This window comes from Octodon degus, unplaced genomic scaffold, assembly GCF_000260255.1.
Source record: "Octodon degus isolate 3935 unplaced genomic scaffold, OctDeg1.0 scaffold00101, whole genome shotgun sequence".
In the NCBI taxonomy this organism is placed as follows: domain Eukaryota; kingdom Metazoa; phylum Chordata; class Mammalia; order Rodentia; family Octodontidae; genus Octodon; species Octodon degus.
Genome location: NW_004524677.1, coordinates 3,344,564 through 3,365,266, shown reverse-complemented (window position 1 = coordinate 3,365,266; position 20,703 = coordinate 3,344,564). Strand labels below are relative to the sequence as shown.

The 20,703-nt window shown below is 35.4% G+C and overlaps 1 protein-coding gene across 3 annotated transcripts in view; it reads left to right on the top strand.

Moving 5' to 3' along the window:
• Lrba (LPS responsive beige-like anchor protein) overlaps positions 1-20,703 on the top strand; it is a 752,085-nt gene that overhangs the window by 103,880 nt on the left and 627,502 nt on the right. For all 3 annotated transcript variants that reach the window (XM_004638688.2, XM_023723655.1, XM_023723656.1), the window contains exons 2-8: positions 4,995-5,226; positions 5,442-5,542; positions 9,173-9,268; positions 14,504-14,625; positions 14,712-14,838; positions 15,688-15,807; positions 17,347-17,493. In XM_004638688.2, coding sequence (XP_004638745.1) covers positions 4,995-5,226; positions 5,442-5,542; positions 9,173-9,268; positions 14,504-14,625; positions 14,712-14,838; positions 15,688-15,807; positions 17,347-17,493 — 945 coding nt within the window. The remainder of the gene's footprint in view (positions 1-4,994; positions 5,227-5,441; positions 5,543-9,172; positions 9,269-14,503; positions 14,626-14,711; positions 14,839-15,687; positions 15,808-17,346; positions 17,494-20,703) is intronic.

Genomic DNA, 20,703 nt, shown 5'->3' with positions numbered 1-20,703 from the left:
GAGTTCTGCTGAAGGGTTCCCTGCTGGGCCTGCAGCCTGGGTCGAATGAGGATCCGCTGGCCTGGGTCGTCTCACTCACTCGGGCCTGCACTCTGGTCTGTTCAGGATCCCGTGGCCCGGGTCGTCTCACTCACTCGCCGGGCCTGCGCTCTGGGTCTGTTTAGGATCCCAGGGGCCCTCAGTCGTCTCACTCACTCCAGTGTTATCGTTTCTACATGGTAAAAGCATTCAACAGGTTTTTTTTTTTTTTTTTTTTTTGTAGTTTCTTTGAGATATACAGTTGTAACCGTGCTGACCAGTATTCTTTGCAAGGTAATTAATTTGAGAGGACCTCCAGTACATATTAAGATAAGACTGTAAAAGTAAGGAGTGACAGAATTCAGGCACAAGGAAAAGTCCTTGGAGGAAACAGGTTTAATACAAGACATACAAATATATAAGCATTTGCGGGATTGGCTTACAGTGGCTGCCTGCCTGCAGTCACGTGTGGAAGAGGGCAAAAGGGCTACCTGCATGCTGTGGACCCAGGGACCTGCAGGATGCTATCAAAGCCTGGAGCTCCTTATAGTGTCCATACAAAGAACCTGCTCTGGAAGCCAGGAGAGGATGTCCAAGGTGAAGGTGAAGACTAGAGCTCCTCCAGAGAAAACAGAGGCCAGCCTTCTTTCTTTGTTTCCCTTTTATAGTATTCAGCAAATCCATTTTTTGTTTGAAGATAGGGTCTCACTAGGTTTGTCAGGCTGGCCTGAAACTTTTTGTAGCCTGTGCTGTCCTCAAACTCATGGTGATCCTCCTGCTTCAGACTCTTGAACGCTGGGATTACCTATGTAACCCCACACCTGTCCAAATCCATTGGCTACTGTTGCTCACACCCAGTAAATTATAGAAAATCTTCAGCAAAATCCCTTGCCACACCCAGAATTATGCTGATCCAGTTCACTTTAGTGTTTCCTACTCAAATTGACGTGATCAAAGTTAGTGTCCATTGACCAGTCTTCCTGTTCCTCCCCTTCCTTGATCTCTCCAGCCTCTGGTAACCACATTCTGTGCTGTCAGTGTTTTGATGTCCCACAGATGAGTGAGATCATACAGTATTTTTTTTTTTTTTTGTCCTTGGCTTATTACACTTAACATTCTGGGTAATAACTTGTCACATTATGGTTTGCAAATACTATCTCCCATTCTGTAGGTTGTATCTTCATTCTGTTGGTTCCTTTGCTGTGTAACTTTCTGTTTTAACTTACTTGGAATTTATTTGGGCAGGTGGTGTGAAATAAGGATTCAACCTTAAGCTTTCAGAATGAAAATTGTCATAGCCTCATTCAGTGCTTGTGATGCCATTCACAGTCTGAATTGAGTTTATGTTGATTCCAGGCTCTATGTTATTGCATCAATTAGTTTTTAATCCAATACACATTTTATGTATTTTATCATTTGTTTAATAATTTCATTGCTTTTTTTTTTTTTTGAGACAGGGTCTTGTTGTGTAGTTCAGGAATCCCAGGCTGGCCTGGAAATTGCAGGGATCTTTTCTCTTAGCCTCCCTGGTGCTGGGTGCTAGAATTACAGACATGAGCTGCCATGTCTGTCTTTAGCACTCTTGTTATACAGAATTTTCTTCCTTATTTTTTCCGTATTTAATTGCCACATGGAAATGGAAATCATTTGTCATGTTTAAGAAAAAAGAATATAGTGGTATTATGCTGCATTTATAGATGAATTTATGAAATGTTAACAATTTGAAAGGGATTTAATGTTATCCAGAAACCCATTGATTCATCAAAAATAGGATTAGCTTTTTGTTTTTTTGTGGCTGGCTCAGCCTGTCCCAGGGGTGGGGCTGGTGCAGCGTGTGGTGCCAGAATTGGACTGTGGTCCCTGTGCTTGCCTAAGCTTGTCTAAGCAGGCACTTTAGACTGCTGAGCTATCTCACTGGCCCCCAAAATATAAATTTTTCTAACTCTTGAATATTTAAAAATTGATTCATAGATGTTTTAGATTTATACTGGTATCAAAAATGTTTGAAAACTACTAATGTTTTGGTTAGATATTAAAGACATTTGGGAAATTTGCTGTTATTGTTTCATTTTATATTTATACAAAATTACTTTTAAGAGTTACTGATTTGATGTTATTCATATATTATATTGTATTTTTTCACTGAGACTTCCAAAAGTCTAGTATTTTTTAAGTAAGTATAAAGTATTTTTTATTTTTATTTTTACTTTTTTAATATAAAGTATTTTTGTTTTTATTTATTGTTATGTTTTGTAATAAGGATTGAATCCGGGTGCCCATGCATGCTAGGTGAGTACTGTACCACTAAGTTACTTGGATTTTTAATTTTTAATTTTTAAAACAGAGACTCATTAAGTTGCCTCATCGGGAGTTGACTTTGTAGTCCAGGTGCAGCCTGCTGAGTAGCTGTGGTTACAGGAATATACCACTGCATCAGGTTAAATAAATGGTTAAACACCCCTCCCATTAAATTTAATATCGCGTACACAAATAATGGTAGACTATTTCTGCCTTGCTTATCATTGTTCTAGTATTTCCCTATGGCCTGGCATGTAGTCAGCATTCAGTAATGAGTCTATAAATTAATTATACAGTAGAGATTTATATTTTGTGATTGTTTTCCTTAGATCTGGTCTTGTTCTACATCTCCTCATGATATCACCCCTAGACAATCACTGAGTTAATTTCTGTTCCTTCACTTTTACCTTTTCCAGTCAGTTGAATAGAGAGAAGTGGGCTACAGGTAGCCATTTGTGTCTGGCTTTGTTATTTAGCAGATGCCACAATAATAACAGCCAGGCATAGTTTGTCAAAGCTATGATAAAAAAGATATTTATGTAGTCTTGAGATGTTCTCCGTGAGATACTTAATAATATCAAAGTGAAAAACAGTAGCATTAAAATTGAAAGATCTGTCAGATACCACCTTAAATGATCAAAGTTAATTTACCCGTAGTTTGATTTTGGGGGTGGTACTCGGAATTGAGCTCAGGACTTTGCATTTGATAGGCAGATGCTGTGCCAGTGAGCTATATCCACGGCCCCATAGTTTGATATTTTGACATCAGATGGCATCTGAAGTGACACACTGAGAAGGATACGTATCTTCTAGTGTGTCCTTGCAAAGAATAAAATGTCCCCACATTTTCTGATTAGGAGACCTTGTATAAAAATAACTGGCAAATATTCTTTTTTTTAAAAAAAGTGTCAAAGTCACAAAAATCAAAGAAATCCTGTGGAACTATCATTATTTGGGAAGGTCAAAGGGGTTGATAGATCAGATCTATGATCAGAACAAGAAAATTAGTTGTGGTAAGTCCCAACATTTGAGTAAGGTCTCTAGATTGACTAATAGCGTTATGCGTAAATGTTAATTGCGTGGTTTTAACGATCATACTCTGATTTTGTCATATGTTATATGTAATTAGGGGACAATATTAGGAATGCTGATTGAAAGGTATTAGGAACTTTGTACTGTTTTTGCAGTACTTTCCAGTGTTTGAAATTGTTTCAAATTAAAGACAAAACAAGCTAATAATAGTCATAAAACAGAAATGAAAGGTCTATATTTTCAGAGTTCTTATTTTAGAGTGCTGAATGGCTGAGAGTATATGTGGGGTAGGGAGTGAAGCACAGCCAGGACCACAGAACTAGCAGTTGTCCATCTGTCACACTGAGGGTTTTAGCCAAAACTCAGCTGTCATCTCATGCTGAAGGTACTGAGAATTATGTACCAAAATCTCTGCCAGCATTTCCTAAAAGAACCAAATGCCTTTACCACTGTGCTTACCCAGAGTTCCTGTCTTCCAGCACATAAATACTGATCCTCATGTTGTTTGTGTCTGTGTGTTCCCCCTCAGGTCAGTGTAGATTTTGAACAGAAACTAGCACACATGCAAAGTCCTGGATGCAGTGACTTTTAATTGGTTTCCCAGTTTTGAACCTTCTCTCCTGGAGTAAACTCTTACTTGGTTGAATTTATTATTTTATGAACTGTTAGATTTTGTTTTGTAAAGTTCACGTTCTTCTGATTTTTGCCCATCTTTTAGATTTAAGAATGCATAATATAAGTGTAGGTGAATCATAATTTGAAGATCATAATTTTTAAGATCTTTAATGAATCTATTTGAAATAACCTCATGTTATATACCTTAAATATACATAACATTTATTTTATAAAATCTAGTTAAAAAGGATAGCTGTGCAAATCTTAAAAGTAATTTTAATTTTGAAAAATTTTTGTGGTACTGGAATGAAGCTAAGGGCCTTATGCGTGCTAGGGCCTCGTGCATGGTCTACTTCTGAACCCTGAAAGGTGCTTTGCTAGTTTTATACAACTAGCATTTCTTTTCTGCAGGTGTGGGGAGGCCATGGGTGAGGTAGCAAGATGGGACTAGGTCACTGTAACCATCTGGATTGGTTTTCTAACAGTAATAGCAGTGAAGTAAATTTTGTCAGGACTGACTTTGAGCATTTGACTAATTATGTGTAATTTACACTATTGTTGGGAAAGGAGAAGGATCAAAATTGATGGGTATAATAAAGCAGAAACTACACAAAGTTTGAGATCTGCTCAAAAGGTTCTCATTTTTGCTGTGAGTTCTTACCCTGTTTAGGTAGAAAGGACCTTTAAGTTTCTGTGTATTGTTCACAAAGTTGGTAATTTATGAATGAAAATCATGTAAGAATGGGGCAATTATAGAACTGATTTGGGTCTATATTAATAACCGGGCAGTAAGTAGCAGTAACTTAGGAGAGCCTATATTTGTTTATATGTGACTACATTTGAAGATTTCTTTAGAAGGAATATTTTCTAGGCTTTTTTTTTTTTTTTAAATGAAACACTTATTACAGTGGAAGGTAGGGAAAATATGTGTGGGTAATTATTGCCAATTTAAACTTTAAGAGCAAGTTAGAGTGATATTGAAGAACTACTAATGCCTTTAATGAATGTATATGTTTTTTCTCTGTTGCAAGCTGGTAGGAGGGCAGTTTGATTTGGAGATGAATTTCATTATCCAAGAAGGTGAGAGTATCAGCTGCATGGTAGACCTCCTGGAGAAATGTGACATTACCTGTCAAGCAGAAGTCTGGAGCATGTTTACTGCCATTCTGAAGAAGAGCATACGGAATCTACAGATCTGTACAGAAGTTGGCCTTGTTGAACAAGTTCTTGGGAAAATAGAAAAAGTTGATAGTATGATTGCAGGTATGATGTTGCTATGGTACAGTGTTTATAAAGAGATAAAATTTGATTCTTAAATATTTTTTTTTGTTATTCTATTGAGCAATATTTAAGAAGTATTTGAGCATGTAGCTTATACTTAGAACTTTGGTACCCAAACCCTTAAGTAAACATATATATTTTAATTATTTAAGAAATATAAGTGGCTTAATTATGTTACTGTTTTCTTTTGTTTCTAGATCTTTTAGTTGACATGTTGGGAGTGCTGGCTAGCTATAATCTGACAGTTCGAGAACTAAAGCTTTTCTTCAGTAAACTTCAAGGAGATAAAGGACAATGGGTAAATAAAGCAAAAACAAACAAACAAAAACCAAAAACCACTTAATATGCTTTGATACTTGAAAGTACCCAAACACATTTGTAGCTCATAAGTAACAAATATTATTGGAGATGGAATGAATGTCTAACTTAGGGGAAGAGATCAATTTAAATGGTATTTAGGTCTGTATAGCTGCTTTAGGCATGCTCAGAAATAGTTGTTGCTGAGGAGACTAGGTGTTCCAGGCAGGCCAATAATTTAATCCTTCTTTGGATGATTATTCTTTATATGTCCAGTGTTTATTAGTGGAGAAGTGAAGGATAGGGAAAGAAGAGTATAGCAGTAGTGGTTCTTAAATTTGAATGACCTGCTCAGTGAACAGAAGCTTTGTGATTAGTTACTTCTTTCCTTAGGTACAATTCAGTGACCCTTTGCAGTGGTGCTAATGAACTTACTTTGTATCCCAATTGTTTTTTTTTTTTTTTTTTTTTTTTGTCTTTTTGAGACAGGGTCTCATGGTATAGTTTAGGGTGGCCTTGCGCTCACTTTGTAGCCCAGGCTAGTCTCAAACTCTCAACGAATGCTAGGATAATGGGCACATGCGCCACCATGCTCAGACTTGGTTGCCAACTCAGTATGCCCCGGGGGTGTCTCTGGCGCAGCACATGGTTCCAGGGATCTAATACTGGCCCATATGCTTGCCCAAGCAGGTACTTAGTTCGCTGAACTATCTCGCTGGCCCTATCATTTATAATCAGAGATATTCACATAATGACAATATTGATATATCATTTTGTATCTTTAGTTTCAAAGATTTAATAATTAGATAATGACAGCCATAGTTTGGGCGATAAAGTTATTTTAAACCTGGTGTGTTTTGGAATAAATAGTAGTGGAACCAATTTCAAGAATTTAACACTACGTGGTCATATAAATCATACTCATATCTAGGGACCTAATTAATAGCTTGCTCCTAGGTGTATGTTCAGGAAATTCTGACATAGTTCAATAAGGAAATATGTATGAGAATGTTTATAGAAACATTAGTATTATTATTGTTGCTATTGCTACTCTTTTGAGACTAGTGTTTCACTGTGTACTTCAGGCTAATCTTGGGCTTCAGGTTAGTATAGCTCAAGCTGGCTTTAGACTTGTGGTGGTCCTCCTGCGTCAGCCTCCCAAGTGCTGGGATGGTAGGTGTGTGCAACTGTGCCTGGCTCAGAAACATTATTTTTGATTGTAGCTTTGTTCTTTTTCTTTTTCTTTTTTGGCAGAACTGGGGATTGAACTGAGGCCCTTGAGCTTGCCAGGGAAGTGCTTATTCCATTGAGCCATCTCCCCGGCCCCCTAGTTTTGATTGTAGCGAACTGTCAACATGGCATTCATTGTTAGGAGAGCAGATTGGTAAAATGTATTGGATGCATAGAATTGATTATTATTTAGCAATTAGGATCAGTGCATGAAGTAACAGAATAGATGCAGTAAACATAGGAAGAAAGCAATAAGCAGAATGGTGTAGCTTACCCAACACCATTTAAATGCTGAGAACAAGCACAAAAACATTTTTGAGAGAACACAATAAAAAGATGAAATGTAAAAGAGCGCAGCGGCCAGGGTTTGATTCCCAGTGTGCCGTGCCAGCCCCAACCTTGGGGCGTGCTGAGATGGTGACTGAGACTAGATGTGGTGGCGTGCACCTGTAATCCCAGTGTTTGGGAGGCTGAAAACAGGAGAGTTAGTACGAGTCCAATCTATGTAGTGAGACCCTGTAGACCCTGTCCTAAATACATTTTTAGAAAAAAAAAGAGGAAATGTAAATTCAGTATAACTGCTTATGGACAGAAGTGCAATAAGAAGACATTTAGAGGATAAAGGGAAAATAATGAACTGTCAATACAGCAAGAATGCTGAGACATTACATTGATTTAGCTCTTTTAAAATAAGAGTTTTTCTGTCTTTCGTGTTCATGACAGTGCATTGAAACACTCATATCTGAATCTCTGTCTGCTTTTCTGATTATTACTTCTGGGTAGCTTTTTACATGTGGAAACATTGTATCAGTGGATAGAAACTTTATTTTTTGAAACAGAAACAGGATCTTCCTATATAGTTTAGAGTGGCCTTGAACTCACTATGGTATATAGCCCAGGCTCACCTCAGACTCATAGTGGATCCTCCTGGCTCAGCTTTCTGCGTCTGAAATTATAGGCATGCACCACCATGCTGGGTAGAAACATTTTTAAAGACTTTTGAAATACAAGTACTAAATTTTTCTCTGATATACTTGCCCAGCGGTGTCTATTGGTTTATAGGAAAGTGAATTTTGAGAAGTGCCTTCTCTAGATGAGAATGCTGCAATACTGTATTTTTATTTGTGACTGGAGGTTTTTTTTTTTTTTTTTGTTAGAAATATTGTGCTGGTATTTGTTACTAACTATAATTTCATAGTAGCTCATTATGGCTATTTGCAAATTTCTTGATCACTTGAGAGTAATGCTTCCCACTTTACATTCATATAAATGGTTGCTGAACTCTTATACAACAGTAATAATAACCTGCAACAGCATCAAAGTAAGCTAAAGGCAAACCAATGATTTCACTTGTAGTTTGACCCTATTTTGAACTTTCAGCAAAGAGCAGTGTTCTGTTTTATTTGCTTGCAAATTGATTAAAATAATAATGTATATTTGATTGTCCTTTGTTTTTTCTTATAAATGTAAATGAGAGTTTTCATTTTAGTTTTTAGTTATTTGACCATTAGAGACTTGTGGGCCAGTGAAACATTAAACACGTAAATACAATGTTGTAACTTTTATAGGTGGCATATTGTGACAGAGGATTTTAATCTGCTCCTCATATTCAGGAAGACTGCCCTGAGGAAGTTGTCATTAAGATGAATGTTATAGCATATACAAGCTTGTTTTTTGTTTAGAGGAGCGGAAAATAGGCCTAGTCAGAATAATTTAGGAACCAGGCAGCTGGTACTCAGGAATGAACCCTTGTGGGGAGAAGATTGAGAGCACATTGTGGATGGAGTGCAGGGAGGAGAGGAGAATGTGGTACACCATGAGGTTAGAGAGGTGGCTAAGGATTATGGAATCCATGTTAAAAGTTTTGTACCTATTTCAAAGGAGGTGGGAAGCTAGTGGGAAAAGAACGTAGTTAATGGTGAAAAAGCATGGATTCAACAGTTGGGCTGAATTGTGTGTGACACACAGGCTCTTATGCCATAGGTTGCTCCTCTATGAAACTGAGATGAGAATGGAATTACCATATTGTATACTTATGAAGTTATAATATTACAGAGTATTTATAGTAGGCATTACTTACAAGTCTTTTTCAGAAGGGTGGGTAGTAGGTTGATCTCATTTGTATTTGTAAAAGATCATTTTTGCTGCATTGCGGAAACAAGTTTCAAGTGTCAAATAATATGACTTATTTATTGATATAGTATTTTGTTCAAAAAACAGCATAGTGTATATTATTTCTTTAAGATACTTGAAAATAGTGCTTTTGGTGATTGCATATGCTTTTTAGATATAACATTAATTGGTTATTCTTGTGTATACTAGAGGATGAGTATATTTAAAAATGAGTATTTTGGTTTTATGGCGAGTACTGTGGTTCATAGCTTGTTAACTCTTTCCTTAGCCCCCACATGCTGGGAAGTTGCTGTCTGTGCTGAAGCATATGCCTCACAAGTATGGTCCTGATGCCTTTTTCAACTTTCCCGGGAAGAGTGCTGCAGTAAGTAAATATTAGTGAGGAAATCATTCCACGCTTTCCTTTCCATAGCTTCCTGAAAGTACAGCTCTTTAAACACTCTGGCAGGTTGTGTGTTTAGGTAGAAGGTTTTCTACATAAGCTAACTTAATCCTTGTGACAACTGTGCAGTTTAATTTCTCTTACTGGTGAAAGAATAGATGCCTAGAGGAGTTAGGAAGCCATCCACTCAGAACCTGAAGCAGCAGTAGATAAGAACCTGTTTATTTTGCACCCAGTATATAGAATGAGAATAGCTTGCTGAAATTTACCAGACAGTTTTCCTGACTGGAGAAGTTCTAGTTATGGTTTCTCAGCATTCTTGTCAGTCAGCATTATTATTAATCTTTTCTTCATGTTCATTTATAAATAAGACGGTTACATATGTTTGTAATGTTTCAGATGTTATAGGAACACATTTTGAAATGTATATGTATTATTTGCTTAAGCTATTTTTGTTATATTGGTCAATAATCTGTAAGCCAAAAAATTTTTTTTCTTAAAAATACTTCTGTTATCTTTCCAAGATTGTCTTATATTTCTTTCTTACTTTGGTAGTTATAAAATGTTCTTAGGCCCAGGCAATACCTGTACAAAGATAAATTTTATGTTTTAAAAGGACATCTGGAATAATTGGGTGCTATGTACACAATACATGACTTCTTTTGAAAACTTTTTATTGCCTATTTTTTTCTTTCATCTTTTCCTTAAAAGGCATTTTATTTATTTTTTTTTTTTTTGTATTTTAGGGAAGGGTCCACAGGGTGTTCAGAGTCTCACTGCTAGGTCGAAAAGCCTCCCAAGAGCTGGGATTACAGGCGTGTGCCACCATACCTATTCTCAATTGCTGTCTCAGGGTGCCTCGGGGATGGGGCTGGCATGGCAGGCCAGGGATCGAACCCCCAGTTCCTGTGCCTATTTACAGGTGCTCTAATCTGCTGAGCTATTTGGCCAGCCCTAAAACACATTTTAGATTTGAAGCTTTCCTGAATAACTTTTCCCTTGTCATTGAGGCTGTTATTTGCCTTATGAAAAAGTTTTCTCATAGGATTAAGTGTTGATTGATTGATCAGAGGTTAGGGGTATTTTATTGGAAATAAGAGAGAAGGGACCTGAGTTTGGTCCCCAGATTAACATTTTTATTACTCGCAGTTCTTTGAGATTGTAATCCATTTATTATAGTCTTGCATTTATCTTGGAAGTAGAGTAGTATTGATGAATAGATTTTGAATTTTTTTAGAAGCTAAATGTTTAAAATATATTCAGTGACTCATTCCTTTGCTCAAATACAGATATTAAAGAAAATTTAATCTGCCTATGTATAAGTTTATATAAATTATTTTTACAAAGTTTTTATAGCTGCTCTCATTTTCAATGAGACAGAACATATGTACACACCAAAAATATACTTTTTTTTTGGTGGGGGAGTACTGGGAATTGAAGTCAGGGCCTAGCACATGCTAGGCAAGTATTCTGCTACTTGCTACATCTCCAGCCCTGTGTGTGTTTGTGTGTGTGTGTGTGTGTGTGTGTGTGTGTGTGTGTGTTTTGAGACAAGGTCTTGTTGTGTAGTTTAGGCTAGCTTTGAGTTTCCTATATAGCCCAGGCTGGCCTTGAACTTGTGGTGAGCCTTCACCCTTACCCTCCCAAGTGCTGGGATTATAGGCATGTGTCACTACACCCAATTTATTCTTTTTTTTTCTTAATTAACTATTAATTTTAAGTGAGGTACTTAAAGTCACAACAGTGTTGTTATATACATTTGGCTGGATGTATTCATGTTTAATGCCTTATCTACTACCTATAATATGTATAATTAAGTGCATGTATCAAGTTATAACAATAAAGGCTTGCCAAGCATGATTTTACTGGTTTTATTAAGCTATAATTTGTATACCATATGTAACTCATTTGAAGTTTATATTTTAATGAATTTATGTGTGTTCATAGAGTTGTGAAACCACAGTTGATTTTATTTATTTATTTTTTATATTTTTAGTACAGGGTCTATGGGGTACAGGGTCTACAGGATCTCACTATATAGATCGGACTTGTAGTGATCCTACTGTTTTCAGCCTTCCAAGAACTGGGATTACAGGCATGCACCACCGTGCCCAGTCTCCATTGCTGTCTCAGTTCGCCCTGAGGGTGGGGCCAGCATAGGTGCTTTAATCTGCTGAGCGTTTGGCTGACCCAAAAACTTCAGAAGGGTTTTTTTGCTTGTGCAGCCTGCCTTAAGGGCAGGCCTGGTGTGGCATGTGGAGCTGGGTATACCTGGTCTCCAGTTCCTGACTGGGTTTGCCCAATCAGGCGCTTTAAACAACTAAGCTAACTGGCAAGCTCCTCCCCCGCCCAGTTGATTTTAGAATGCTTGCATCAGCCCCCATTGAAACATCATGCTCATTACCCATTTCTGTTAATTTTCTGTTGCCGCCAGGTTCTAAGGCAACCATTTTACTTTTTATTTCTTTAGATTCTGTCCGTTTATAGAAGTGAAATGCATCCTATAATGTGGTCTTTGGGGATTGGTTGTTTTCAAGATCCATTCATGATACCACTTTGTATCATCAGTGCTGTATGCCTTTCTATGGCTAATACTATATTGTGTGGCTCTATCACATTTTCACTCAACTATTCCCCTTTCTACGTGTCTTTCTGAAAGAGTTAGAGGCATTGTATTACAGTGATACATGCATACCCACATTTATAGTAGCACAATTCATGATACTTGAATTTTGAAAGTAACATATGTTCATTAGTAGATGAATCAATAAGGAAAATGTTACTTTTGTACAAGAGAGTATTGCTCTGCCATAAAGAAAGGTAAACTTGAGCCATTTGTAGGAAAACGGATGCACCTGGAGACTATAATGTTAAGTGAAATAAATCAAACATACAAAGTTGTCAGATTTTTTTCCCAGGGGGCTGGGGAGATGGCTCAGTAGGATAAGCACTTCCCTGGCAAGCACAGGTTCCTGAGTTCAATCCCCAGTTCTGCCAGGAAAAAAAAAATGTTTTCTCTTAATATGAAAAACCCATGTTATCAATAAAGAGGGAAATGAAAGATAGTAGGAAGTAGAGAGTAGGACTTTCTTAAATGGGAAAGGCATCAAGAGATGAAGGGGATGAAGAAAGGAATGAAAATGTGTTATTTTTATGTACCAGCTCCATGTAAGTAATGTGAACATTATGTAATTAAAAAATGTACTACAGATTACATTACATTAAAAAATTAATGGATGTTTGGTGTTTCTGCTTTTTGGGCTCCTAGAAATAATGGTTTCTATTGAATTTTGTGTACATTTTATTATGTGGATATGTGTTTTTATCTGCCTTTGGTAATGCACCTAAGAGTGGAATTTCTGGGTCATATGGATCTTTAACATTTTGAGGAACTTTCAGAGTGTTTTCCAAAAGGGTTGTTTTATTTTACAATCTCAACAGCAGTGTATGAGGGTTCCAGTTTTTCTACTTGTTGCCATTATTGGCTAATATCTCTCTTTTGGATTATAGCCATATTAATGGGTATGAAATGGTATTTTATGTGTGCGTGTGTGCTTGAACCCAGGGTCTTGTACATGCTATGCAAATGCTCTACCAGTGGACTACACTTCGAGTTCTAGCCCTTTCACTGTGGTTTTGATTTACTTTTCCCTGATAGTTAGTAGTGTCAGTTTTTTTTTTTTTTTTTAAATCTTTTTGAGACAGGGTCTCACTATGTAGTTCAGGCTGGCCTTGAACTTAACTTTGTAGCTGGCCTTGAACTAACTTTGTAGTGATCCTCTTGCCTCAGCTTCCTGAGTTCTAGGGTTATAGGTGTGTACCACTATGCCCTGATGGCTAATGATGTTGACTATCTTTTCATATCTTTATTGGCCATTCATATAACTTTGGAGATATGGTTATTGTGATCTTTTGCCCATTTTATTTTTTTATTTTTCATTTTTTTCTTTTGCCCATTTTACAATTGTGCTTATTTAAAAAAATTTTTTTGGTACTAGTGCTTCGGAATTGAACTCAGATCTTTTTTTGTTTTGTTTTCTTTTGTTTTGTTTTAAGCCAGAATTTTGCTAAATCACTACATTGAGTTGAATTTGAAATTTTCCTGCTGTAGCCTCCCAGCATACTAGGATTATAAGCATGTGTCACCATGCCTGACTTGTGATCTTTAAAAAGATATGAGTTATATGAATTTTATTTATTTTGCAGTCAATTTAGCATACATTTGATTTGTAAATATTTTCTCCCCTTTTTTGTAGTATATCTTTTTACTTTATTGATAGTGTCCTTTTGAGCACAGTTTTAAGTTTTAATGAAGTGTAGTTTATATCTCTTGTCACGTGTTTAAGAAAGAAGTACCTAACCCAAAGGCATAAGAACTTGATGTGAAGACCACACAGTCTTCAATACTGTAGCTCTATGTAGAAGGTTTTGCATTTGGTACAATAGTCCTTAATGTTTTTTCTTCCATTTCAAGATTGTTGTGTCTAGAGTTTCTTTCCTTATATAATATGCTATTTTAAATAAAATTTTAAATAAAGTGGTAAAACTATTTTTTTTGTTTTCTTTTTTGGTACTGGGAATATAAGGACCTTTCGCTTGCCAGACAGGCATCATGCCTCTGAGCTGTCTCCGTGGTCCTGGAAAAGCCATTTTAAAATGACTTCTGAATAGAACTTAAAAATTTTAAGTCTGGATATGGTGGTGCATGCCTGTAATCCCAGCACTAGGGCGACAGAGAACAGTGGGATCACTACGAGTTCGAGCTGTGTAGTGAGACCCTGCACCCCCACCAAAAAAAAGGTTTCACATTTGTAATTTATAAATAGAAATATATACTAAACTTTTTCTTTAACCTTTTCTTTCAATTTTTGTCTGTATTTCTCTTTTCTAATGCTTGAATATTTCTATGACAGATTTATAATTTGATAACACTTTTATTGGACTCTTGCTATATTTATGATAAAACAAAATACGTATGACTTATTTGTCTAGTAGGTTACACTGAATTTTTCTTTTAATTAAATTAACATAATTAGTATTGTATTTGGGAAAATTAAGTTACTAAAAGTCTTCTTCCAAATGCAGCCCAGATGTTTTAATTGTGACTTCAAGTAACCTGATGTAATACTGTATAGAACACTAAAAAGTCTTACTTTGTGATCTCAATAATTTTAGGTTTTCGTGCACATAAATAACTCAAAAGTTTCTTTCCTTTAGGCTATTGCATTACCTCCAATAGCCAAATGGCCATACCAGAATGGTTTTACATTTCATACCTGGCTTAGACTGGATCCTGTAAATAACATCAATGTAGATAAGGATAAACCATATTTGTATTGGTATGTATTTCTCTACTTGATTAATGTTAATATCTCTCCTTGAAAATGAGAATATTTAGAAGCAAAATGAAAACTTATTTTTATAGTTTCAGAACCAGCAAAGGTCTTGGTTACTCTGCTCATTTTGTTGGAGGCTGTTTGATTATAACTTCAATAAAATCTAAAGGAAAAGGTTTTCAACACTGTGTGAAGTTTGACTTTAAGCCACAAAAGGTAAGTGATCTTCCCGAGTCATAATTTCACTAGTAAACTATTTGAGTTTCAGAACACTGTGCTTTAATGATATACATGTTTAATGTATTATTTCTCAACTCTGTTACATTGTTTAAAAAAAGGAGTATAAATTACTGGACAGCTTTTGTGATTTGGATCATAAATATATTGGATATTTAGTTATTTATAAATTTTTTGGGTTTTTTTTTTTTTTTTTTTTTTTTTTTTTTTGTGGAACTGGGGTTTGAACTCAGGCCCTTGCGCTTGCCAGGGAAGCGCTTATTCCACTGAGCCATCTCCCCAGCCCCTAAAACAGATATTCCTTTTTTCTTTTTGTGGTACTGGGAATTGAACTCAGGCCCTTGTGCTTGCCAAGCAAGCGCTTATTCTACTGAGCCATCTTCCCAGCACTATTTATAGATTTTTAAGAGAAATATATGGAGAAAATATTGGTATTTTAGGCAGCGCAAACTTAATGTGTTTTTTTTGTACCTTAGAATTTAGAGATTCAGAAATCATTTGTCAGCAAAATGTGTAGAGAGATATGTAGGCAGATACTTAAAGCAACTGTAGGAAAATGTTGAGATTTTTAAGTGTTTGTACTAGATATTTAGTTTTAGAGGGTATATTTGATCATTTCTGCAAACCTGACAAAATTACTTATTGATTAAGTTTTTTTCAGTGGAGAGCCTCCCTAAATACTGTTCCAGAAGCTGAATATTGAACTTAATGAAGGTTCTCTTTATTTTTAGGTTTAGTTATAATTTAACCATTTTTACTTGTTTTCTACCTGGTTATATTACTTGGAGAATCATTATCTTTCTATGTTTTATTGTTTTTGTTCTTCAGTGGTATATGGTGACTATTGTGCACATTTATAACCGTTGGAAGAACAGTGAGCTTCGGTGTTATGTGAATGGTGAATTGGCTTCCTATGGAGAGATAACATGGTTTGTCAACACCAGTGATGTAAGTACTTCTAAAATGTAAGAATGAAAAAAAATTTTAGACGTTAATAATTTGGTTAGCATATTAATTTATTAATGGAACTTGTTAATATATCACATAAGGTATTACTTTTTTTTTCTTTCTGTAGTACAAGTATTGGGAATGGGGTCTAGAGTCTTGTGCACTCTGCACCAGTGCTCTTTCACTGAGCTGCATCTCTCCCTTCCCCATTTTTTTTTTTTTTTTTTAATACTGGGAATCAAACTCAGGATCTTGTGCTTGCCAGTAGGCACTTCAGGTGCTGAGCTATCTCCCTAGCCCCCTTCCCAACCCCTTTTTATTGTTTTATTTTGAGAATGGAGTCTTACTACATTGTTCAACCTGGAACTCATGATACTCCTTCATTAGCCTCTCAAGGAGCTAGAATTACACGCATGCACTACTTTGCTTGGCTATTACTCATTTTTTAATTACCAATTTATTTTGAGTGGAGTAGACATAAAGATATTTCAGTACCACTGGCTATGTCTTTTCTTTCCCCTGCTATGTCGTCACAGTGTGTAGTCATTGGTCTGCTGATTGAAATTAAACAGGAGTTTCCTAGTAGATTCTGATTAGTTTATGGAAGACATAGATGATGCATACCTATAAATTTTACATAGCTTCTGTAGATAACCATTATTGTATTGTTACATTTCCAAGACTCAAAAAGAGATACTTAGGTTAGAATAAAATTTTAAATGTTATTTTTCCACTAATAACATTCATTTTATAGAAAATTTAAGCTAAATCTAAAGAAAATGAACAGAAACTATACCACTTGTTTGCAATTCAATCCTTTAATATCCTTCACTACACATATATACATATGTGTGTACTATATAATGTTAATCATAAGCAGAGTGTTAGACATATTTTCATCTTAGCCCTGTCACTGACTGTATGGTCTTAGTTAATCCATTCTACCTTAGATTTTAAAATATGGGCCTAAAATATTATGTACACTAGAAGGTTGTTGTGATGATTAAGTGAGATAAAGTAAATAATACATTGTAACTGTTAGTGGAAAGATTTGTAGACAATGAATACTCAGTAAATGTTAGTGATCTCCTTCCCTCCCTCCCTCATTCTCCCTCTCTCTATCTTTTTTTTTCTTGCACACACACACGAAAATGAGTGCAAAGAGAGGGTCAGTTCAGTAAGTCTCAAAATTAACTCATTATTTTCTCCTTGCACCCCAGCATGCATTTCTGCTTTTTGGTTATCCAGCTACGAACCTTCTGAGCTGCAATGATTTGTCGGACTCCTTTTTACTTCCCTTTTGTCATCAAATTGTATTTATTGTATTTTGGGAAACTTGTGCTTTTCCATGATTTCTACTTCACATGGAATGAAGTGAAATACTAAATAGATTTTCTTTTTAGTTCAGATACTGCTTAGAATAGAGAAAATATTTAGTGTTAGTTTAAATTATTATTGAAAATATTATCATTTAAATTATTATTCCTGGAGGATATAGTTGTTTTTTCTCTAATAAAATCTTTTTCTTTCCCCCCACAGACCTTTGACAAGTGTTTTCTGGGCTCATCCGAAACAGCAGATGCTAATAGAGTATTCTGTGGCCAGATGACTGCAGTTTACCTTTTCAGTGATGCTCTAAATGCAGCTCAGATATTTGCTATTTACCAATTGGGTCTAGGATACAAGGTACTTTACTTACTGTCCTCTTCTTATACAATGTTAGTTGTGCTTGATTTGAAGGTGAGAAATGTTATTATTGCAGTATTAATCTGTTAAAGACAGATTAATCTTCAGTTATGCAACTCTAGGGTGATTAGGAATATCACAGAGAAGTTACAAGGATCTAAAGGTAACAACTTTTTGGGAGAAGTGCAGCATGTGTGACCCATGTGGCATCGTGTGTAAACTACTAGCTCCAGTTTCAGTTTTACTTTTACTTCATACTGCATTTCTTTTGATGATGTGTTATCTTTTTAGAAACATTGACACTTAGAAGTAAATATATTTGTCAGGTACCACATGATTTTTTGGCACATATTAATGTTCTCATCAGGATAAACTTTTCTTTGAACATTTATCATTTCTTTTTGATAAACATATGCCTAATCTTTTCTTATACTTTTATGAAATGTGTAGTATATATCTATTGTCACTTGCTGTGTAGTAGCATTCCAGAATTCTAGAATTTTTCATCAGGATACTTAACTGTAACATAGTATTCATTCATTAATATTTCTCATTTTCTCTCTCCATCCTCTAGTAACCAGTTTTCTACTCTCACCTTCAAGGAGGTAACATTGTTAGATTCTATAGATGAGTGACGTCATACAATATTCACTTAACATGTATTGTCCAATTCCTCTATGTTGTTAGAAATGACAAATTTTCATTCTTTTTGGAGACTGAATAGTATTCCATTCTATATATAGACTGATTACCTATCTATCCATCATCTGTCTATCTATCACCTTTTCTTTATGCATACATCCACTAATAGGCACTTATTTTTCTACTTAATGAGTATGGTGAATAGTGTCTCTTTGGTATACCAAATTCCTTTTCTTTGCTTCAAGGTAAGACTGCCTGATTGTATGGCAGTTTTATTTTCAAGTTTTGGATGAACTACTGTAGTGTTTTCCACAAGGTATTATCCTAATTTACTTTTCCATCAGCTATTTACAAGGTTCCCTTTTCTCCAAGTCTTTGCCAGTACCTGTTATCTTTTGTCTTGCTAATAATAGTTATTCTTACTGGAATTGACTGATATCTCACTGTGATTTTCATTTTTATTTTTCTGATGATTAATATTGAATATTTTTCATAAGCTTTTTGTATATTTGTATATCTTTTGAGAAATATCTGTTTAGGTCTGTGGTGGATTTTAACTGGATAGGATCTGGGTATGTAGTTCAGGCTGGCCTTGAACTCATTTTGTAGTCTATGCTGGCCTCTAACTCATAGTGATCCTCTTGCTTCTGCCTTCTGAGTGCTGGGATTACAGGCATGTACCACCATGCCTGTCTTTACCAGGACTATTTTATTATTGAGCATTTTATGTTTCTTATAAATACTATTATTTTATTTGATTTTTTATTTTTATTTTTAATTTTTCTGATGGATCCAGGGATTGAACTCTGACCCTTGCACTTGCCAGGCAAGCGCTTATTCTACTGAGCCATCTCCATGGCCAATACTATTATTTTAAATTTTATTCTTTTATTAGTAGAAAATAAATGTTATTATTGCAGTACACATTGCTTACATACATAATGGGTATTGGTACATGTGCATATCATTATTATTTTTGCTTCTTCTCTTTTCCCTCCATGTATCACATATTTTCTAGCTATCAAGTTCTGTCCAATATATACCTTACAAATGTTTTCTCCCATTTTGTAGGTTGTTGCTTTAGTGTGCTGTTTCTTTTGCAGTGGAAAAGCTTCTGATTTTTATGTAATCCCATTTGTCTATTTCAGTTCCTGCTACTTGTGCTTTTGGGGTCTTATCCAAAAAAATCCTTGTCCATTCTAGTGTCTTAAAGTATGACTGGATTCCATTTGCATGGGATATTTCTTTCTGTCTTGTCATCTTCATTGTATACATATTTTTTTGTTTTTGATACAGGGTCTTGCTCATAGCTCAGATTTGTAGTGATCCTCCTGTGTTAGCCTCCCCAGTGCTGGTATTATAGGCATGCAGCACCACTTCTGGTTTCAGTCTCTGGCCCAGCCTTTCTGGGGTTCCAGGGACCGTAGGGCATGCAGTATTGGGGATTGAACTTGGGACCTTGTGCTTGCCAGGCAGGTGCTTAGACTGTCAAGCTATCTCCCCAGCCTCCTGTATGCATATCTTTATAGGTGAAGTGAGTTTCTTGTGAACAGCATATAGTTGGGTCTTGTTTTGTGTCCATTCAATCATTCTTTGTCTTTTCATTGGAGAATTGAATCCATTTGTATTTGTGGTATTTAAATTAATACTTAAAGTTTTATTACTGCCATTTTATTAGTTGTTTTCTGATATTTTTGTAGTTTCTTTCTCCTATGCTCACTTTTCCTTTATGGTTAAGTGATTTCTTTCTAGTGGTTTGTTTTGACTTATTACTTACTAGTTTTCATTTGTCTGGTCAAGGTTTTTTGCATTGTAGTTACCATCAGTCTTACAGAAAACAGCTTTTTAATATTTGAAACTATCTTGAAATGATGATCTGTGGCCCATGGGCTGTTTGTCTTCTTTTTTAAAAAAAGTTATAATAAAAACATACTTAAATGTTATGTATGTTATATATTTTTATGTGATTAAGGATTTATCTTTAAGTATTAATATTTTATGGATGATACTCTAATATTTATTAAAAAAATTCAATTCTAAAAATTTCCTTCCAGTATAGAAATGTGATTGGAGTTTGTTAGTTGGTCCTTAACCTAAGACCTTGCTATACTTGTTTATTGGTTTTACCACCTTATTTTTGACAGTGCTTTTACATTTTTTTTCCTATTTATGTAGACTGTTTTACTTCCTCATTTCTACTCTTACTGTGGTTTTTTTCTTGCTTTATTTTACTTTATTTATTTATCCATGCTCTGTCTTGCTTTATTTTACTGGGTAGGATGTCCCATATAAAAAGTTAAGAACAAGTGGTAAAGAGGATATTTTTGCCTTATAGCTGATTGTGGGGGACATGGATGGAGTTCCTAGATATTTTCCAGGTAGATCATGAAAGGCTGAAAAATCTCTATTTTTGATTACTTGAGAATTTTTAATAAAAGAAATTGAATTTCATAAAAAATTTTGCTTTTATTGAGTGAGATAACTTCCTTTTAATATGAGTGTTTGTCTCACACTCAGGGTAATTATAGCTATTGTGTGATTTAAATCTATATTGTATTTTTTTGTTTT